At 36.5% G+C, this 23,457-nt stretch overlaps 1 protein-coding gene across 4 annotated transcripts in view; it reads left to right on the top strand.

Moving 5' to 3' along the window:
• Positions 1-22,622, top strand: part of USPL1 (ubiquitin specific peptidase like 1) — a 34,047-nt gene extending 11,425 nt beyond the window's left edge. For all 4 annotated transcript variants that reach the window (XM_025875098.2, XM_073894723.1, XM_025875096.2 and 1 more), the window contains 5 exons: positions 4,073-4,186; positions 9,122-9,251; positions 12,545-12,670; positions 18,198-18,355; positions 20,553-22,622. In XM_025875098.2, coding sequence (XP_025730883.1) covers positions 4,073-4,186; positions 9,122-9,251; positions 12,545-12,670; positions 18,198-18,355; positions 20,553-22,438 — 2,414 coding nt within the window. In that variant the 3' untranslated portion in view covers positions 22,439-22,622. The remainder of the gene's footprint in view (positions 1-4,072; positions 4,187-9,121; positions 9,252-12,544; positions 12,671-18,197; positions 18,356-20,552) is intronic.
• Positions 22,623-23,457: the final 835 nt, after the last annotated feature.

Genomic DNA, 23,457 nt, shown 5'->3' with positions numbered 1-23,457 from the left:
TCTCTGACAAATAAATAAAATCTTAAAAAAAAAAAGTTAATGTTCAGTTTTGTTTCATAACATGGAAAAGATACAGCTACAAATCACTCATTAGTCCACAATTTCCCAAAAATCTATTAACAATGAGGGATATGTATTATTTTTTTCTTATAAAATAGGATATCTATGAACCCACCTCCCAACCCAAAAGAATTAAAATATTTCCAATAACTTAATCTACTTGTGTTCCTCCCATCCCACGCTCCATCTCCCCCACAAAAGTAATTAATATCGTTTCTTTTTTGAAATAGTTTGTTTTGCATATGTATTGCTGAACAATATATTGCCTACTTTAGTTTCTTTTGAACATAATAAAAAGGATATTGTACAGTAGTCTTCTGGGACCTTTTTTCTTTCTTTTTTTTTTTAAATTTGTTTATTTGAGAGAGAGTATAAGCAGGAGCAGCAGCAAACGGAGAGGGAGAAGCAGGCTCCCTGTGGGACTTGATCCCAGGACCCTGAAGACAGCTGCTCAACTGACTGAGCCACCAGGTGCCCTGTTGTCTTTTCTTTTTATAAAGATGTATCTGTGAAGCTGCTTGTATTGGTGGTTCATTATTTTTCATTGCTATAGATGTCCATTGTGTAAATATATCAGTATATTTATTCATTTACCTGTCATTGAGTTGTTTTTTGCCATTACAAATAGTGCTGCTGTGACTATTCTTGGGCTCAAATAGAGTTTCTCTTGGGTATACCATAGGAATGGGATCAAATCATAGACTCTGGGGCACCTGGGTGGCTCAGTTGGTTAATCTTTTCCAAGATCAGAAAGTCATTCACCTATATTTTCACTGAAAAGTCAACTTGATTTCAGCTCAGGTTATGGTCTCAGGGTCATGGGATCAAAGCTCTGTGTTGGGGTCCATGCTCTACGCAGAGTCCGCTTGAGATTTTCTCTCTCGCTCTTCCCCCTCTTATGTGCGCATGGCTCTCTCTCTCTCAAATAAATAAAATCTTAAATCATAGGCTCTAAGTTCAAATTTACAAGATAATGGCAAATTGTTTTCCAAACTGGTTGTACCAGTCAGTACTCCCATTAGCAATGTGTAAGAGAGCCCTGATCCATATATTCTCCCTTAGTTATTTTCACACTTGGAGAATTTTGCTATTTGAATGGTGTAAAATGGTTTATGGTCTTGATTTGCCTTTCCCAAATTTTATTTTATTTAAGTTTTTATTTTAATTCACTTAAGACAGTTATATTAGTTTCAGGTGTATACAGTATAGTGATGCAGCAGTTCCATACATCACCTAGTACTCCTCGCAAGTGCACTCCCTTGTTCCCTCACCTATTTAACCCATCCTCCACCCACCTCTCTACCTTTCTCAAATTTTAAAGAGGTTGGACAGCTCTTCAAATGTAAAATTGATCATATGTTTCCTCTTTTGTGAAATGTCTGTGTCTTACCGTTATTTGCTCTATTGCCATGTACTTGTTTGAATTTCTTTATGTCTTTGTTGCTATTTTTATGTCAGGTATGTGTTGCTAAATCTCCCAGTTTGTATCTTGTGTATTTACTTTTTTAAAGATATCTTTTGATGCACAGAATTTGTTAATCTTCCCTCTTGTAGCTAGTAATACTTCTGACATTTAAAAGGAATCTTTCCAAGATTAGAAAGTCATTCACCTATGTTTTCACTGAAAAGTCAAAGTTTTATTGTTGATATTGAATTTTAATTCAGCTGAAGTTAATTTTTGTGTGTGATAGTCATCCCCTTTTTCCCCTGTTGCCTCACCAGTTTTTCCTAGCTCCTAGCTCCACATTTTTCTCAACTGATCTGCCAGGCCACCTTTGTTAAATAGCCTTCCATATATGTGGGCAGCTGTTCCTTAACTCTCAGTTTTTGTTTTCTTGGTTACTTTATCTGTCCCAGTGTCAGTACCACACTATTTTAATTACCAGGGTTATTTAGGTCTTGCTGTCTGGGAGTATAAGAATCCTCACCTTTATTCAACTTGTCTTTGGTCATGCAATCTTTTATATAAATCTTATATATTTTTCCCCATTGTTGACCTTCAGGCTGCTTATCATTATTTGCAATTATGAATAAACACCATGATATATAATCCATATATCCTTTGAATCGATCCATTGCCGATTATATCCTAGCAGGGGTATTAAAATTTGAATATAAAGAGTCTTTCTGAATGGCTTTCCAAAAGGGTTACATAAAACATGTAATTCCATTTTCATATGTAAAAGAAAGCATCCCAGAGCACTCAGATCACCTTTGAATGTAAACATTTTAAAAGTTAAAATTTTGTTAGATAAGAAATACTGTTTCAACTTCAGTTTCTTCGAGATGGAATTTTTTGCGAGTTTTAAAATTCAGTTTTGTGTTAGTTTTTGTTTTTTTAAAGATTTTATTTATTTCACAGGGAGACACATAGCAAGAGAGGGAACACAAGCAGGGGGAGTGGGAGACGGAGAAGCAGGCTTCCTGCTGAGCAGGGAGCCTGATGCGGGGCTCGATCCCACAACCCTGGGACCATGACCTGAGCTGAAGGCAGACACGTAACGACTGAGCCACCCAGGCACCCCTAAAATTCAGTTTTTTTTTTTTTAAAGATTTTATTTATTTATTTGACAGAGAAAGAGATAGAGCAGGAACACAAGCAGAGGGAGTGGGAGAGGGAGAAGTGGGCTTCCCGCTGAACAGGTAGCCCAACGCGGGGCTCAATCCTAGGACCCTGGGATCATGACCTGAGCCGAAGGCAGACGCATAACGACTGAGCCACCCAGGCGCCTCTAAAATTCAGTTTTTTATAAGTATTTTTGTTTTTGCCTTTCCTTCTCTGTGTTCCTGTTCTCTATAATTATAGGAACCCAATACTGAGTTAGGTGACAGTTCAATTGATTATTACAATTGATTAATACATAAGTATTATGAACAAGACATATACTGTTCTGTAATAATCAAATAGTCAATAGTCAAAATTTTGACTTGAATGTTGAATTAATTTTAATCATACTAATTTTTTTATAAAGCGTAGCCACTTTATTTTTTGTGGTTTTTTTCCATTATTAACATACAGTATTACTAGTTTTGGGTGTACAATGAAATGATTCAGCAGCTCTGTACATTACTCGGTAAGCATACTCTTAATTCTCTCTATTTCACCCATATTATATATTCAATCGTATTAATTTTTTACAGAATAATTATAGTTTTTATAATATGGTTATAATTGCATTTAAGTTGACTTTGAATTGTAAGTTTTCTCTTTTTTTTTGGCATGGTCAAATAAGAATTCTGGTTAATGCTTCATATTATAGGAGAATCCAGATATTTTCCTAGTAAAACATATCAACAGTATGATCAAGTTATATGAATATAAGAGATTTTGGTGAAATCTTTTTTTTTTTGTGAAATCTTTTGTAGCTTAATAACTAGAGTGAGATGCATATGGGGGCTGGTTTTCTGACACAATAATTCTATTTTGAGTACTTTAACCCTAAAGAAATGAACAAAAACATGGATAGGTATGTGCCCAAAAGATGTTTTATCACGATAGTATTTATAATAGTGAAAAAAGAAACAACTTAATTGTCCAGCACTAGGAGAATGGTTAATAAAACTGTGATTCAATTGGTGTGTAATAACCTACAAAGTTTTTAATGAAGCAAATTCGTGTGAAGTAATAAAAGTTATACAAAGAAATAAATGAGTAGATGTCTCTAGCATGAGTAATAATCACATGTAAAGACATAGCTTCAGCTGTTTCAGAGATAGGCAGAATATCTGAAAGCATAGAGCTCTTGCTAGGCCTGTGATTATTTGGATGAGAATTATTTGAGATTTACTCAAACATGTTGACTCATGCAGTCGGAACTAATGATACTGGGCTGAGGGAATATTAGGGCGATATATGGCGCACAGAGAGGAATAAGAATTAAGGAAATTTTGTCTTTCCATTTTGTCTCTGCTAAATTTATTGACTGATGAACTTTCATTCTTGGTAACGTCTTAATTTTCTGTGGAAAGATAGAGATTGATAAGAAATTGATAATCTGTGTTTCATTTTTAGATGGAGATTGTAAAAAACTTACTTCAGAAATATTTGCAAAGATAGAGACCTGTCTGAATGAAGTCAGAGATGAAATTTTCATTAGGCTTCAGCCTCAGCTTAGATGCACATTAGGTAAGTAATTTATATAATTTAACTGTATTACTTATCTACCATAAAGAGATACTTACATCATAAGAATATATAATACTATTTTATTATTTGGGTGATTAGATTCTTGGGAGAGAGAATCTGTGTAGTTTCATTTAGGAGCCTACCGTTGGTTAAATCATTGGTGGGCAGAGTTGTTGTTCCATATAAATATACAGGCTTGTGTTCCACCCCTTGAAAGTGGATGCATTTTTCAGAACCAGGTGGATACTCAGGAGTTGACACCATTGGTTGCTTTTCCAGTACTTTCCCCCGGTAGACTAATTCAGTGTCTTCAACCTTGACTGTGCATTAAAAGCACCTAGGGAATTGAAAAGTGCTTGGGGTCTATTAAATAAGAATCTCAGGGATAGAGCTCAGGTATCAGCAATTTTTAGAAGCCCCTGTGTGATTTTTAAAGGTGAACAGGGTTGAGAATCTCTAATCTAAACCAACCATAGTATCCCTTGCCAGTGATTGGTTTAGGAATAGACATATGGTACAATTTTCATCAATAAAATACGAGGAGAAATATACTTTTGGGAAAGTTTTGCTTACTTTTAAAAAGGGCAGAAGAATGAGATCTGCTTTGTTCTCTATGATTTGGCTTTTGGCCTTGGAGCAGAGTAGAACTAGGGCGCTAGAATTCTGGGGCTTTCGAAAAATTGTTTAGTGTTGCAAGAGAGAGTCATTGGTGATTTTTTTTTTTTTTTAAGGGTAGTGTCTTTGTTTTATTTCTCTTTATTGTTGTAGTGACTCTTCTGTTAATATTGTGTTGTAGTAAAGAATATATGATACCCCTATTAAATATCCACATTGAATTATGTAAAATATCAATGCCTTCAAATTTTTCTCTCAGAAAATTTATTTCTCAGACTCAGATACAGTATCTGGAAGCAGTGTCTTTTTTGCGTGGTAGTATCTTTGTCCCACTGTGCTGTTCCCTAGTTTTATTATTTTGTTTTCCATGAACTCCTGCATACATGTTTACTCTGTTCTTAAAATAATAAACTGAATTTCCATATGCCAGATCTTTGGCATTGTCTCCTTTAGGTCTAAAGGACTATTCTAATTTATCATCAGGTAGGATCTCAGATGGGATAAATATTCTTTTTTTTCCTTTTTAACAAAGTATAATTTCTGTAATAGTGAAACCCTTTTTAAGTGTATACAGCGTATAACCATTACCATAATCAAGATAGAGAATAGTTCTGTCACCCTAAAAGTTTTCTTCAGACTCCTTCAGCCCCTCTTCTTACCCCAAACCACTGATCTCTGTTGGATGGATACTCATTTCAAAGGAGGCTTTACCGTCAGATGACCAGAGTGTAGACTGAGGGGCTCCTGTAGTGCATTTTGCAGGTGTCCTTTCCCTCCTGGAGTGACCTGAGATGTTTTATTCAGGGTCCCTGCTCCAGTTCCCATTTGAATTAAAGAGTGGTTTCTCCCCCAGTCCGAATCAGCACTCCTCTTAGCTCTGATAATTATATCTGGAACAAGGTTGCATCTTGTTCCACTGCTGCCTTGGGCCTGGTTTTCTATGTAACAGAGAAGGAATTTTTAAATTATTATTTTGTGCAATCATAGCAATTGGGCAAGCATACAGCTCTTCTAATACAATAGAATTCCTCTCTTGTTTGTGTTCATACTACTCATTCAGCAGTAATAGGTGCTGTGTTGGAGCTTAAGATCTTACTAGTGAAATCTAATCTTTGCTTTGGAGAGCATTTTAAAAATCCTACAATGTGTGTGTTTTTATTTTGAATGTTAATGTGTACTTTCAAGTACTAAAGAAAGAGAAATAGAATCTCTACTGACCCTGAGTGTTGGTTAAGTTTTTAAGATCAGTCATTGTATCATTTTGATTATTGTTTTTAAAAAATAACATTATAAACCATCCTTTCTGTTCCCCCTCCCTGCAGTTTAAGAAATAAAATATTACAAATACACGTGAAGCCCCCTTTGTACTCTAATTCACTTCTTCCTTACCTCCCCACAAAGGTAACTGCTCTCTTCAGTTTAGTTTTTTTTTCTCTCTAATGTCTAATTTTTTAAAGGAAAAAGCTAATATTGTTGTTTGTACTTATTTATGTAATTTTAAGAATAATTTAGTCTTTGAGATATGTGTACCAGTGTAAGGATGCACAGACCAGTAGAACAGAATAGAGAGTCCAGATGAAAACCCTCCCCTTTTGCTTAAGTCATACTGTGTGACAGAGATGGTGATGCAGGTAAGTGGGGGGAAAAAAAGACTGTCTAGCAAATGGTGCTGGGACAGCTGGTTCCTGAGACGGGGGAAATTGGATCCCTACTCTAAACTGTAATCAGAAGTAACTTCAGCCTATTTATTTATTTATTTTTTATTTATTTAAAGATTTTATTTATTCATTTGAGACACAGAGATACAGAGAGAGAGCAGGAGCAGGGAGAGAGGCAGAGGGAGAGGGAGAAGCAGGCTCCCCACTGAGCCAGGAGCCCGACGTGGGGCTCGATCCCAGGACCCTGGGATCATGACCTGAGCCGAAGGCAGACGCTTAGCCATCTGAGCCACCCAGGCGCCCCAACTTCAGCCTATTTAAAGACCTAAACATGGAAAGGCAGAATTATAGAACTTAGGGAAAAAATATGGGTGAATATTTAAAACAGAAGAATTTTTTAAATAAGGTATATAAAATAGTGGTAGATATGATCACATTGAAGTTTGAAACCTCTGGGCAAAGATAGAGAACAAAGCAGTAATATCCTGGCTATCTTGTGAAGAATTCTGTACATCAGTTTAAAAAAAAGACAGCCTGATAGAAAAGTGGCCAGAAAACATTAACAAGCAATTAACAGAAGAGAAAACTTGACTGGACAGCAAAGAGTCACTGAAAGATTTCTGTCATAGCAAATGATGGTATTTTAGGGAAATATGCAAACTAGGTAGTTGGATAGGCGTTGGGGTGAAGATACTAGAGGCAAAGAAACCATTTAAGTGATTTCAGCAGAAGGTTATAAAAATTGGAATTAATTGGTATTATATGTTCTCTAGTGGATGCTTTATGCTTAATACCCATAAAATTTGTAAACAAAGGAAAATAATATCAATTAGGAACTATATAAATTCCCTAAAATCCATACACCTATAACTTATTTAACAGTGTGTTTTGAGCTCTTTGATATTTTTTTTCTTTCATGATACTTTGATTCATTGAGAACTTTATGTATTTTTAGACCTGAAGATTCTATGTTGTCATTGTGAAGTATAAATTATTTACTTTTCAGTTAATATTTAATTACAGTAGAGTGAGATTTAAATGCTAGTAACTGTTACAAACTCCTGCTGTACTGTGCACTGTTTAGATGCGGGGTGATGCTATGTGTGTTCCTGTTTAGGAGACTGATTTGTATTTATTTCTATTTATAGAAAATATTTTGATTTTTATTTTTGTACAAAAGTAGTGGTGGGACTATACCACAAAGGTGACTGTTAAAATAGCCTTTGTAACTACTGGCATTTATAGAGCGTGTTTAGGCAGTAACACCTCCTGCTCTGCCTTTGGGTTGTGCCAAGGTGACTCCTCCTGGCCTTGTTCAAGGCTACTGTCGCTCCAGGCTAGGGGGAGAACTGGACCATGGAAGTGAGACTGTCCCGGGGAGGCAGGGGAGGGAAGGACTCCAATTCTTTGGCAGCATCTAAGCTCCCCTGAGGACAGGAAGGTAAGAAACTTCCAATTGGTGAACAAGTATAAGAGGAGAATGTAAATTCTCCTGTTTAACTTGCCTGTTGATCCCAAAAACTGGAAGACTGGATTCACTATTCAGTTTTTGTTTTAATGACACCAGGAATCATATCTTTTCTAGTCTTAAAGTCATTGAAGTTTAATTTTAATTGGTTTTTTTAGAAATTTATTTATTTGAGAGAGAGAGCAATGTGGGGGGCAGAGGGAGAGTGAGAGGATCTCAAGCAGACTCCCTGCTGAGCTCGGAGCCCAATAAGGGGCTCAGTCTCACACCCCAAGATCGTGACCTGAACCAAAATCAAGAGCCAACGCTCAACCAACTGAGCCACCCAGGCACCCCTAATTTTAATTGTTAAAAGATGAGACTAAAAGATTTTAAGAAGAGTGGTGGATGAGGAGTGGGGAGATTTGAGGCTGGCCCTTTAACCCTGTGTGTCATGTTCTCTCCACACATAGAACAAGAGAATTGGACTAGAAATGGCTTTTTAATGGTTTTGTCCACCTCTGACATTGTTCTACAGTGTTAAAATGGATATATTGCCACAAATAGTATTTGTGGTGAACTATTTATATATTTTTATTTTGTTTTTATAATACTTTATTAAAATTTTTATAATGCTATATTATAATTTTGTTTTATACCCTAGGGGTGTTACAGGGTTTTTTTTTTTCCCCAGAGAAAAGTTAAAAAAGATATGAGGGAGATAGTATGGGTCTTTTGTCCTTAAAACATTTCCGTAAGTGTCCACCAAGAAAAATGAAAGACAGGGACTGAAGTGGTAATTAAATCTTTCCTATGATAGACATTTTTAGAAAAATGCTTTAAAAACTTCCCCTGGCCTGGGTGGCTCAGTTGATTAAGCATATGACTCTTGATTTCAGCTCAGGTCATGATCTCGGGGTTGTGATAAAGCCCTGCATTAGGCTCTGTGCTAAGCGGGGAGTCTGCTTGAGAGTCCCTCTCTCCCTCTCCCTCTGCCCCTCCCCTCCATGTGCATGCACTCTCTCTCTCTAAGAGAAAAAAAAAGATTCTTAAACACTTCCCCTTGCCCAACTGTGAATAACTTAACTCTGTCCTATATTCATGTATTTTCACATATATTCGTACTGTGAATATACTGGCAAAATGTAAGTTAATAATTTTTGTTCACTTTTTTCAGTTAATTATGAGCAATAATTTTCCCTTTTCTTTTTGAAGGTGATATGGAAAGCCCCGTGTTTGCACTTCCTCTGCTCTTAAAAATGGAACCGCTCATTGAAAAGCTCTTCATTTATTCTTTCTCTTGGAACTTTGAATGTTCACAGTGTGGACACAAGTATCAAAATAGGTTAGTTTTTCTCTTTTTTAAAAATGGACGTATTTTATTGAAAATGGTTCCAAATAATAAAATTTGAATAAAACTTGTTTCCGTTTGTACTGCTCTCTCCCTCGTTCCTTCTGTGCCCAGTAAAATTTCCCACCATATCTTGAAGTCTCCCCACCGTTAAGATTAAAAGGAAAACTGAGCTCCACAAACTACAATTTGCTTGCTTTTTTAAACTGGAAGAATAAAAAACCATGGTTTGCTGGATTGTTAATTAGTAGGAGTTTTCTTAAGTTCTTCAGTGGAAGGGGAGACAAATGGGAAGAGTAGTATATTCCACTCACAGCTCCCCCTCTGGATTCCCTGCTGAGTAAGAATACTTCTTAGAATTCCTTGAAATGATACGTGTTTTGTTTATTCCTCTGTTAGCAGCTAGGGTTTTTGCTTGGTTTTGTTTTTATGATTTGAGGCTCCCAGAGGCTGGCAGTGGTTCTGAGAAGTAACTTAGGCTCTCTCGTTCCTCCATGAAAGACCAGCCACGCCAGACTCCTCTTGCATGTGAGCTGTCTCAGCCTACTTTCTACTTCCCTGATGCCCTTAGGTGAGGATTAGAGGGGTCGTGATTGACACACTATCATTTTATGCCCTGAGATTGGGACTTGGGAAGAACCATGGAGAAGAAAGCAGCAGCGGATTTCTTTTGCTTCCTTACACTGACCCCATAATAGAGAGTAGATTTTGGAAGAGGAGTCAGAAAGTTTTCATCACACAGAAAGTTGCTGGCTGGCAATTAAAAAGATTACCAAACTGGTTCTGTTGGTCATTTATTCAAATCACTATAATAGAGATCCATCCTTTCCTCTTTTCTTACCTGCTAGCAAATTAGGAAATTTGGAGTCTCTTAAAATCATTAAATAAAAATGTGAGAGAAAACTATTGCTTAGATATTCATTATCTAAATTGAGATGATTTTTGGTATGTAGGGGTCAATCAAGGAGAGTCACGTCTGAGACAATGTTCTAGGGAATACAAGCAACAGAACCAGAAAACTTATTTTCACCAGTTAACTCAAAAGGATTAGAACAGAGTAAGAATAAGCATTTCACTCTCATCTAGGACTTAAATAATTTTCTATGAGTATAAGAACGAGTATTTCCTGGTCTTCTATCACTGATTTATGTAAATTAATCTGATTTTCTCCTCATTTGACAAATGTGGAAAGTGAACCTTGAAAGGGGTTAAATAGGCAGGCAGGGCCCCAGGTGACACACTACTAAGTGACAAAATTCAAGCTTAGGTTCCCTAGCCTCGGACTTTCTTGCTCACTGTGGTATACTCCTTAAATCACCACCTGGATTTTAAATAATATAAACAAGTTTGTTGATTAAAATCAGCTTAATTACAGCTTTTCCAAAATCCACATCTGAGTTGTTTGACAGCTTTTCATTGAGTATATTTTATGTGCCAGGAACTTAACAGAAAAATAATCTTTATTCTGGCCAAATTCAGACTAGTTAGGGAGGTAACATATAAACACATAATTGAGGGCCAGTGACTTAGTAATTATTTTTGATCTGTTGGATGCATTAAGTTACTTTGAATGCAAAATGTTGTGCATTTTGGAGGTGTATATAAAAAACTCTGAGGGTACAAGGGAAAGAAGCCACTGGCATTTGGGTTTGCTGTTTTGTTTTTTTTTTTAATTCCTTTGTTCTAAAAATAAGTAGTTATAGAGGAAAAGCTAAAATGAAGTGGCATTTCATTATATACATCTTAGTATTGATCATAGTTTAAAACATTTCCACTAAATCTGATGGGAGAATATCCAGCAAACCCATGGTTTGTGCTGCTGTTTTTAGGGCCAGTTTAAGATCTTTTACTTGTTTTACGAAGTATATTTTGGAGACAGTTTAAAAACATGGTTTTTGGAGTCAGACTCCCTGTATTCAAATCTCAGGTCTATCCTTTATCATCTGATACGGGCTCTGTGTTTCACTTTCCTCATCTGTAAGATGGGGAGCAGAATGGTACCTGCCATTTAGGGTTGTTTGGGAGACGAGTGCTTAGCACAGCACCCTGCTTTTGCACATAGTAAGTGCTCAAAAATGTTTGCTGTCATGTGGAGCATTAACATTTATTTTCTGAGACAGACTCCTTTTTATAGCCTAAAATACAGAAGCCTTCACTCAGCAGTCGTCTGTGAGAAGCAAGAATTCAGTAGAAATAAGTCATTCAATTTTAGTGATAACTTTATGCCGCTTTGCTTTTAAAACGTTAGCTTCCCTGAGAACTGGTATATTTGTAACAGCCTCTGCTTATCTCACCTATGATTGAACAGTATTTGTTATTGTTTACAAAAAAAAAAAACTAGTGTCTTTTAGGTAATTGCTCTTTGAAAGGTATTTTTATTAAGGTGAATCCAGTTGAGATATAGTGTACATCTTTATTTACTTAAAGATTTTATTTATTTGACAGAGAGCTATATTGAGAGACGGAACACAAGCAGGGGGAGTGGGAGAGGGAGAAGCAGGCTTCCTGCCGAGCAGGGAGCCGGATGTGGGGCTCGATCCCAGGACCCTGGGATCATGACCTGAGCTGAAGGCAGACGCTTAACGTCTGAGCCACCCAGGCGCCCCTAGTGTATATTTTTAAATACCATCTTTTTAGGTGTCTGTTGCTGTCAAGTATGTAGGCTAAAGTGCAAATTTAGAACTTCTGTAACCTGTGAAAACAAAATTATTTCACAACTGGTATTCTAATTTTTTAAAGATGAAGAAAATTGAGTTGTGTGTATTCCTGATTATAATTTGGAAGTGCCTTTTTTCGTTTTTGGTTGTCAATATGGATAGCCAGATTGTGAATTTTGTAAGTAAGGGGTGAGCTCTTAATACATTTGGAAACAGTGGTTCCCAAGTAGGGGCTGTTTTGCACCTCAGGGGACATTTAGCAGTGTTTGGAGCTAACGGTTGGTACATTTGGAGCTGTTAGTGGCATCTAGTGGGTAGAGGCCAGGGATGATGCTAAACATTCTCGGTGCACAGGACGAATGCCTCATGGCAAAGAATTACCCAGTGCAAAATGTCAGTGGTATTGCTCTTGAGAAATCCTGGTTTGAACATTTTCTTCATCTCACAACTTAAAAAACATACATAATTATGGTGAAGAGGCTTCACCGAGAGCTTTACTATGGTTTGGAAGGAACAGTGGCGTATTTATTACATGGGGGAATTAGGAAAGTATGAATAAACAAACCAAGGTTTAGGCATTGGTTTAAATTGATGTAAATGAACTTAAGTTATGTCTTCTTTTTTTTGCAGACATATGAAGAATCTGGTCACTTTTACAAATGTCATCCCTGAGTGGCACCCACTTAATGCTGCCCATTTTGGTCCATGTAACAATTGCAGCAATAAGTCACAGATAAGAAAAATGGAATTGGAAAAGTGAGTTAAAATTGCCTTACTCTTTTTAGAACAAAATGAAGGTGGATTTAATGTGTAGAATTGCAAGTGATGACTACAACCTACTTTTCAGAAGTTTGCATTAAACAACGTAGTTACAAATTACCAAAATGCCCCTCTGTCAAGAACTCTGGCCAGTAAGCAAACTGTCCCAGACAAAATACCGCTGAAGACCTGTCTTAGGGGGATTGTCTGACCCCACGCTACTGGTGCCTTTCCTTCTTTTGCCTTTTTTCTCCCTTTAAGGATATTAATCTTCAGTTTTTCTCTCCTGCCAACTGCTCGGAGTCCCAAGAATTCTGAAGTTTCCTTAATCTAATATCAAGAACTAAGATGACTCAAAGATGAACCACAGGCTCATCTGTCTGAATTCCCATCTTCTCCCTGAACTCGAGCTGCTAATTCTTATCCTCTTGTAAGCTTTCTCTGCCTTTGAGCAGGATGTGTTTTTATTATATTTCGCCAGCTTTTCTATTTGTCCTCAGTGGGACCACTGGTCAGAATTACTTTGTTCTAAAATTGCTACCAGAAGCTCCATATTTTAAACTGAGGGGTCAGTTCCAATATGGGCAGTTTGTCTCTCTTTTGTTAGTTAATGCACTCACACATTTACACATCCTCTGTAACCTGAAGGTTTAGTTGCCCTCACCTCTGACTCTACAGTAAAGAAATGTTTGGAAGTATAATTTGGTGTCATAAAGAACAATTAACCTTTTCTTACCTTTTCTCATGCCCTTGGAGGATGTACCAGGAAATCCCTCAGTCTTTACTAAAGGTTTGTTTTCATCCAAGTAATAAATTCTCAGTTAATCTAATAGTGCCCAGACTTAGAAGGAGAAAGAGCAGTGCCCCTCCTACCGCCTCTCCTTTAAGCATCTACTTTACACCTTGAAGGTGGTATTCACTATGACAATTCAGAACAGTGTGCTTATTCTACCTTTATATAGCCTTCTCCTTTTACACTAGTTGAGGACTAGGGCTCTGACACCAACACCTGGGCCCCATTTCTGTGTAACCTCTCCCTGTCCTCCTTCCTATATGATTACATTTTTTGTTAAATCAGTACTCATTGTTTATTATTATGAATATACATATATTCCCTCCAGCCAAGCAGTATACAAGGTTATGTTTCATTTCTAACTTTTCATTTTTCCTGGAATTACTAATTTCCTTGTGTTTTCATTTGCTTTACGTATGCATTGTGCATTTTTTCCAAATTCTTCAAACACCCATCAGTAAATTTTCCAAACACTTAAATGTTTCACAGTTTTTGAATCTTCCTCCCTCCCCCTTTTTTTCTAGAAACTTTTCTTCTACCACCTCCCATCCTTCTGCTCCAGTATTCCAGTTTATAGGGTTCCTCTCTGGGCCTGGTCCATGGGAGTGTTCTTTATACACTCTGTCACTATCCCAGTTTTTAGCTCAGGGCCTTACCCCCACATTCTTCAGCATCTGTCACCTATCAGTATTGAGTCTTCTAGAGGTTCTGTGGAGTGTATAAGTTCTCATCAGTGTGCCCACTCCATAGCACTCATGTCATCACTTCATCCATTCTGCTAAGTTACCACTTTCCCGTTTGCTTTTTGCCTTCAAAATATTTGTTGTTTTCTTATTTGCTTATGTCTCCTTTCCCTTGTTGGTCCTTTTGGTTTATTACCCTTTTTTTTTTTTTTTTTGTCATTCACTATCATTTGGAACATTTGAGTCGAAAAGAAGAGAAGGTACCTTTAAGCTGAAGTCCATAGTCTTTCTTGGCTTTCTGGGGTTTCAAACTTTCAGATTGGAGTGTTGTAGGAGCCCTTTTTTGTTTGTTTGTTTAATCCCTGTCCTTGGTGAGAAAGAGGTAGAAGGGTAGCAAGTTGTGGGTATCTGCCATCCTGTACTGGACAGTTGGGTTACTTGAGGCTTCATGGTGTATGTAATTTCATCTAACAGTTATACTTGCTTTTTCTCAAGCCCACATTGAAGATAAACTTACACTACTATTTTGTTTGATCTGTTAATTGGTCACATTGCAACATACAATTTTTAATTACACAGGTATGTTACTTTACTTACATTAAAGATTCATGCTCTGATTTGGCAGTGTATGCGCTAAGTGTTTCAATGTGAAATGTGTTTAGAGTTCTAACAGGTCAATTTATAAGCAGAATTTATAGTTTGGACATTTACTATACTCAAAAGTGAATTGAACTAGTATGTGAAATTTCATTTAAATTTTAAATGACAAGGTATTTATAAAGTCCTCTGTAGTTTTTTACTTTGAAATTCATGTTCTTGATTTGTTGCTGTCTAATGGAATTTAGAAACAAATTTAATACAGTTTTTAAGGATAACTTAAAAGTAGTTAGGCCCATTATGATATCATGCATAATTCCACCTTACAGCATTCTAAAAACTAATAGTGTTGTAAGGTCCCTGAATACCTTGTCTCAGGCAATCCACATCTCTAATATGTTCCCATTAGAAAGAGTCCATTGTAAATCAGATGAATGAGATTTGTCAAGTTCAGATCTGCTACTTTAAGTAAATTATTTAGGAATTATATTCAGAGCATGGTGACGTGGAGCACCAACTTAGAATCTGATTTAATTTTACTTCACAAACTCTTAAAATGAACCTCATTACTGCCATGATCACCTCTAGGAGTCCGGTCACATGCTATCCTGGATTGTCATTTGAAAAGTTTATTAATTTAAACTTAGTTTTTAAAGAATATATAAAAAATTTAAAAACCTTCGTTTTTAACAGTGATTTTTTTTTTTTTTTTTAAACTAAAGGTTAGGGGAGGGTAAGAAGAGAAATTAGATGTTTCTGGTCTGTGCTTATAGGACCTATTAAAGTGTCATCAAAGTATCATTAAATATAATGATTTTGAGACTTTCTTCCAAGCAGATAAACTAAACCATCCCCTACAAAAGTTTGGATGGAGTACTGATATATAAAATAGTTAAAATTATGTTTCTTAATTTAAATCTTCATTGTGTGGCAGAAAATGCTTTATTATTTTATGAGATCCTTGAACTTACCTCCGAAGAATACAGTTGTAAACCTTTGTTTAACAGTTGAATTTTTCTGAAGAAGTATTTTGTTATAATTAATATGAACCAATTCTAATTATTTTAATTACGTCTGATTTTACTCATATATTTCATTTTTTGTCAGAATCTGAAATAGGAAATCGTGCAGTGATATAATTAGATCTAAAATATAATGAGACTTAAAAATTATATTTGCAGACTTTTTTTGCCTAAAGCCTACATTATTACAGTTCAGAAATACATATATGCACATTGTTAAAGTTGCATTTTCTAAAATACGTTACATTAGTTGGGATTAGAAGTAAAACACTTGTCCTCCAGGCCATTTGCACGAGACTGGCTGCTCTTTGTGGGACAGGGATTTGGTGTTTCCCTGCTGTCTGTGGGTAGCAGGGCAGTTGGCACAGTTCTCCATGTGCTGCTTTCTCTGTTTTCTGTTTTCTCTCTTTTCCTGAGGGTAGATCCTTATAATAGGAGTTTAACCTAAAGTTAGGTGAATGCAAATGGATCTTGGCTTGAAATCTCTTGTGACTCTCGTTCCAGTTCTGTTAAGCCATCCCATCCAATTTTTTTATGGTTGAGTCCGTACATAACTTGATCCTCTCAGCTCTGAGCATCATCTTTGACATGCTAGGTGTTGCAGGTAGGAAGAAGCCTGAGAACAAAATCTGTTGCCAAGCTAGGAGTAAAGTTCTACCCTCAGCTGAGAGGCTGCGTATGAGATAAGTTGGAATTACGGGTAGGAGGAACCTGTAACATTTAGGGGACACTAGAGTCTAGGGGACCAGAGAAGAAAATGAACCAGAAAAGGATGAACGGGGGCATATGCTTTTTAATTGAATCCAAGATGCCATCGTTTATAAGTTGCACCGGTTTTTAAATATGCCATTAAGAAAGAAATGCTGCCTATTTAACACTTGCTGTGTTTAACTCACATAAAGAAGGCAGGAAGTTCATGAGTTTTCGTAGTCTAGGGATCAACAAGACTTTTAGTAACTAGTCTTAGAAGATACCTTGAAAAGGTATCTATCATATGAGACCAGGAGAATTAAATATGAATTTAATTATGAATTAAATATTAGTACTTGCAGAGTCATGCAGGTGCCCAAGCCTGCATATACAGCTGTGAGAACAGATCTCTAGTGTCTCTGTGGATCTTTGATTCAAAGGCACACTCTTCACATGTTAACATTTGAAATGGTAGAACATCTAAGAATTGATGGCATGGTAGAGTTTAGTTGGCAGTTTTCTTTCCTAGTGGTATATGTTATAACTAGTGGTATCTTGGATCAATTAAGTAGATACGATAAAAAAAACAAAGGGGGTTAGCATTATAGACAGTTTTACAGCACTTTTTTTATTTTTTTTTTAAAGATTATTTATTTATTTGAGAGAGAATGAGAGATAGAGAGCATGAGAGGGAAGAGGGTCAGAGGGAGAAGCAGACTCAATCCAGGGACTCCAGGATCATGACCTGAGCCGAAGACAGTCGCTTAACCAACTGAGCCACCCAGGCGCCCTACAGCACTTTGTATTTATAGGTACTTTAATTTTGAAGACTTCATTATTCCTCTAACATGATTGACAAGAGATAACTTACTAATTAATTATTCCTTGTCAGTCTGAATAATCTGCATTTTGGACATTGATTCAAGTTCATTTCAGCTGAATAAATTTTGATAAGCTAAGTAAGTTTGACAGCTGTTTAAATATTGGGAAAAGAGATATTCATCATTTTTCTTAAATCCTGAGAGCTTTGTTAAATTTGGTTATCTGAGGCCCATCATTAGGTTCTGTGTTCTGGTTTGGTATGTTACTGTAATGATAAAGTGTATTTTTGAAATTATGGATGTCTTAAAGTTTATAGTAAATCAGCCAGTATGTTGTATTTTCTTCTCTGTTTTAGGTACAAATTGAACTTCCTAAGTAAAAGTTTTACTTTGTTGGACCTCTTCGCTTCTGGAAATAACAATGAAATAGGCCAAATTATTAGCATGTTGAGGTTTTTTTAAATGTTTATTTCAGTGTCTTAGGTTTATTACTTCGTTTCACATATTACCTATAAAACAAAAGTAATTCATTTGGGCACTAGATGCCCAAGAAAATTCTAAAAGGTCTGGATTTTTTGCTGTGATTTTACAGAGTAGTTATGTTACCAAGAGATCTTTAAACCAAAACAGCATTGTGGCTTACAGAGCAATTTTTGCTTAATGGTCTGTGTTAGAGCCTTATTGCATGATGGCTTCCAACTGTCACTGATACCATCCTGAGAAGGGTTTACTGTTACATACTTCATAGAGTGAGTTCTCCATTTCTAATTAAGGCACACATCTGGAGGTTCTCAAGAAAAATTAGTTCAGTTAGCCTTGAACGTGTAATGTGTGACTTCCTTGCTTCAGACCATCTATTGTATAACCAGGCACAGGGCGTTACATTTGTTTGACTTCACTTGCCTTTCTCTCCCACAGAGTGTCTCCCGTACTCATGTTGCACTTTGTGGAAGGCTTGCCACATAACGACTTGCAGCACTATTCATTTCATTTTGAAGGCTGTCTTTATCAAATAACTTCTGTAATTCAGTACCAAGCAAATAATCATTTTATAACATGGATTTTAGATGCGGATGGTAAGTATTTAAACCTTTTTCTTTTTTGATAATAGGCATGGAGGCCAAACTCTAGATTTTTTTTTTTTTAAAGGCAAACTTTGCCTTGACTCTTTTTTTCTCTCATGTCTTGCCCTTGCCTTTAATTCGTCTGCCCCCTTCTCTCCTCTGTCACTCTGTTTTAGAGTCACTCCTATCTTTGCTTTGTATAAGTATGGGTATACACGTGCATATGCATATTTCTTTTCTAGACAGAAAAGGAGATCATATAATACTGTTGGTTTACAGTTTGCTTTTTCCCACTTAGTATGTTTGCTTTCACTCCATGAGAAATACATGGTCAGTATAGAAAAATGAATGGTAGCGATTTTGATTTTTTTTTAGATATGTAACCATGTACTGCTTTTAAAAAGAAAGTGCGTCATACCGAAGGTTTTTAATTGAGAAAGGACAAAAACAAATTTTGCTTAGTTTGCAGATGTTAGTAATATAAATAAAAATAAACATCTCCAGGGTGCCTTGCTGGCTCACTCAGTAGAGCATGTGACTCTTGATCTCAGGGTTGTGAGTTCAAGTCCCACATTGGGCATGGAGCCTACTTAAAAAGAAAAAAAAATTGAAAAGAAAAGAAAACATCTTTCTAGAACTGTGAAATAGACTATCTGAAATTCATTATTTATCTAAGATAAAGCCTTTATTTAAATAATTAAACTTTTCAATAGAAGGTTAAATAGTATAGCTCATAATTTTTGCTAAGTCTCTCCAAATTTCACGTATCTAATATGGTTTAATACTGAGTTTTTCTCACAATGTTCACTTTGTCTTAAACAAGATCACTCAGTCCCATAAAGTGTTATATTAGGCTGTTGGTAAAGGGTCTCTTTGATATTTTATTTATTTTTCTCTTTTCTATTGTTTGGACACTTTTTATATTTGATATTTTCCTCTTGGGGATAGTTTGGGTGGATGACACAATAATGTGTTGTAAAAGCATTTTGCAAACTGAAACTCACATTATAAATACTGTCACCTTAAAGTTTTACCCTACTTCAGAATTGGGGGGAAGTGTGGTTCTCAATAACATAAGCAAAAACTAAACAAGGAACTTACTTATTTTAATTTTTTACTACATTCCGGGGAATCTGAAATCCTTTTCAGGTAGGTTGGATAGTTATATGGTTTCCATCCCTGACAACATATAAAAATCATGGTTACTTTTTAAAAAATGTCTTGGCTGGGTGCCTGGGTGGCTCAGTCGGTTAAGCGTCTGCCTTCAGCTCAGGTCATGATCCTGCAGTCCCGGGATTGAGTCCCGCATCGGGCTCCCTGCTCAGCGGGGGGTCTGCTTCTCCCTCTGACCCTCTTCCCTCTCGTGCTGTCTCTCAAATAAATAAATAAAATCTTTAAAAAAATAAAATAAAATAAAAAATAAAAATGTTTTGGCTTTCCCCTGTCATTGAATTGATCTCTGGGGATTAGACCCAAATGTGACTTAAGTAATTCTATGTGCATTTGTGGTGGTGAGCCACTGACGTAAGCAAACAAAAGAGTCTCAAAGTTTTAATGGGTATAAAAGAAGAAATAGTAGGTTCGTGTGGTTTATAAGGGTGTATCCATGTTAATTTAGTGAATGGTTTTCTTGTGTGTAGAGGAGGTTAGCCTCTTCCCTTGTAATCTATCACTTCGTTTTCACTTGACAAATGAGAAAATAGAAGCTCAGAAATAAAATAAGCAAACACCCAAAAACCTCTAAGGTTTTTTTTAACCAAAAAAAAAAGAATAGTTGAATTGAAATAAGAATTGAAACAAATGTGGGTACTTGAGGGTAACAGGCTTCATTTATCTTGAAAATTCATATATATGGAAAATTTTAATCCATTTTCTGATGCTGTTGGATAAATTGGGTGATATACTGTATTCTAAGTCACAAAAATTAAATAGACTTCTCTCTTGATTTTTGTGGGTATTGTAGGAAAGGGTAAAAACTATCTCAGTTTTTCAGATTTCTGGATGTTAGCCTACAACTTTTATTAGCCAAATAAGGACTTTAACCTTGGCAGAGAAAAAATGGTGACATAAGGATAAGGCCATGTTCTTGAGTGTTCTCTTTTGGTGGATATTCAGGGATATAGCAGTTTAAATGGCCAGAAGAAAGTGAACCTCGGCTGGTGGGTTTTGAATGTCTAACCTCATTTACTGAACTTTCCTCATCCCCCAGGAAGTTGGCTGGAATGTGATGACCTAAAAGGCCTACGTTCTGAAAGGCATGAGAAATTTGAAGTTCTTGCTTCAGAGATACATATTGTTATTTGGGAAAGAAAAACATCCCATATGACAGATAAAGCACCTTCCTGCCTTCCACTTAAAAAGGCTAATGATGAGCCTGCTTTCGGTGATGAGAAACCAGCCTCTCCAACATGGTGTTCTATGGGTGATGCTTCCTCTGCTGAGCCACCCTCAAGAACTCTGCCCACCGGTATGGCAGTTGCACCTAGCACTCTCTCACAGGGTGCATCTATAACTCATGGACATCATTTACTTTCAGGTCCAGAAGGTTTGGTTGACAATAATATTTTATCTTTGACACTTGAAGAAATACAGGTTAACTCTGAATGTTTTCTCTTAGAAAATGAACCTGTGGCAGAAAATGCAGGAGTTGGCAAAACAAATACTTTGCAATCAGAAGAGTCACTAATGGCTTCTTTAGTATCAGCTCCGTGTGTTGAAAAGCTTACTCAAGACCAATTCGTGAATGTAAGCTTGCCATCTCAAATTATAGGTGCAAACATGCAGTTGGCACAGCCAAGTGCAGAAGACACTGTAATTACTAAACCTGTGAATACTACGCATGCTACTGACCCTATACATGGAGTAAAGCCAGTAGAAGTTGAGGGTACAGTTGCCCTAAAGAAGGACACTCCATTCAAACAATATCTTTCACCCAAAACTGAGAAATTAAAACCAGAACAAGCTGTTAAAGCTCAGGTATCTAATTTGAAAAAAAATGAAACTGTGGCATTTTCTCAGACCATAACAGCGAAGTCAGTACAGAATCCATCTCTGAAAGAATCTCAGAAGAAACCATTTGTAGGAAGTTGGGTTAAAGGCTTATTAAGCAAGGGTGCTTCTTTTATGCCACCTTGTGTTTCAGCTCATAGTAGAAACACTGTCACTGATTTGCAGCCTTCAGTTAAGGGGGCAAGTAATTTTGGTGGCTTTAAAACGAAAGGCATAAACCAAAAGGCTAACCGGGCATCCAAGAAAGCCAATAGGTGTGCAGGTAAGCCTCCTACAGTTAGTAACCCTCCATCAAGCCATCCATCGTGTGGTAGCACGACTTCTCGTGTATGTGCTAATGTTATTGCTGATTCAGACGCTTTGAAGAAATGTGAAAACACCTATGGAGCTCACCACAGTCACGATTCTTGTGTAAAAGAAAATGGTTTTTCTTCAGCAAACCATGGAGACTCAGTTGAGGGTCAGATTCATAAACTTCGTCTAAAACTTCTTAAAAAACTTAAGGCAAAAAAGAAGAAATTAGCTGCTCTTATGTCTTCCCCCCAAAAAGGAGCACCTCCAACTGAAAATTTAGAACATGAGTCCCACTGTGGGTCTCCAAATGATTGTGAATCAATAGAAGACTTGTTAAAGGAACTGCAGTATCAGATTGATACTGCTGATAATAAATCTGGGTGCACCATGGTTCCGTATAGTAGTCAAAGTCATGAAGAAATTTTAGCAGAATTACTGTCTCCTACAACTGTTGCCTCAACAGAGCACTCAGAAAATGGGGAGGCTGACTTTAGGTATTTAGAAATGGGAGATGACCACATCCCAGCACCAGTGTCTACTGAATTAAATGATATTCCCCAAAACACACATCTGAGACAGGACCATAATTACTGTAGCCCCACCAAGAAAAATCAGTGTGAAGTTCAGCCAGACTCACTGACAAATAATGTCTGCATTAGGACATTGAACTTGGAAAGTTCCATGAAGACTGATATTTTTGATGAGTTTTTTTCCACTTCAACATTAAATTCTTTAGCAAATGACACATTAGACTTACCTCATTTTGATGAATATCTGTTTGAGAGTTGTTGAGTGCATGTTACCTCTTTTTAGTTTAATATTTATTACTGCTCTTGGAAAAACTTAGTATGTTATTAGGTAGTGTTTACACACTGGCCTTGTCATGAACAAAAATGTAAGCTACTGAAGGCTTTCCTATGGTTCTGCTCACAAAGCATGTAATCTGTTTTACAAATTAAAATAATCAAAAACTGTTTTTCCTTGTTTGCTTCATTTTGTATTATAGGAGAAGGAGGATTTCAGAATGAAAACTAGAAAACTATTGTCTAGTTTCTGGCATTTTTTACAGTTGGGTACATTAAATTTCTACATTTTAATTTTGGTTACACTGTTTCAGGAAAAACACTAGTTTGTACAAACTAAAGTCATTGTATACGGAATATAGAATGTGTGACTGTTTGGTAATGGTTCTGTGATCATATAAGACCCTAAGCCTGTTTCTTACGTAACAGTTGAGTGCTGTGGAATGTAAACCTACCCCCATACAACTTCTCTACTTACAAAAGATGGCAGGAAACCTTGTTACTAGAACTCTAAGTAATGTTACACGTTTAATATATGATCTCTAACTGGAAAATAATCTATGTTTGTGTTAATAAGAGTTCACATTATCATAAATGCCCTCTTTCTCCTAGCACATGTATTTCTGCAAGGAAAGTGGGATACCATCCAACAGTACTGTTTTGGGAGAAAATAATAACCAGGTGCTTATTAGGCTTGCTATATGGGTTCTGTTTTGTATGAAATACTAATTCATTAAAACCCTGTTTCTGTGAGCGAGATACTTTTATCACATTTAACAGATAAAGAAACAGCACAGAGCTTAGTAAATTGTGCGGCTGGGATTGAGGAGCATGGTTACTACAGTGCTTAGAAGTATGTGTTCCACCTATCAGTTTTCATTTAAAGTTTGGATGCTTGAACAGCACCACTGCTGTAGTGATTGGAGTTAGTAGGAACCGTTACTAAGGTTTTAAGGGTGGCGGTCTTGGGATATTTACTTTGCCAGGGACTCGGCACTTCATGATTGA

The sequence above is a fragment of the Callorhinus ursinus genome, unplaced genomic scaffold (genome assembly GCF_003265705.2).
Source record: "Callorhinus ursinus isolate GAN/ISIS: 27379988/994484 unplaced genomic scaffold, GSC_fseal_2.0 scaffold7, whole genome shotgun sequence".
NCBI lineage: Eukaryota > Metazoa > Chordata > Mammalia > Carnivora > Otariidae > Callorhinus > Callorhinus ursinus.
The sequence above is the reverse complement of the archived record's forward strand: the minus strand, read 5'-3'. Positions and strand labels throughout refer to the sequence as shown.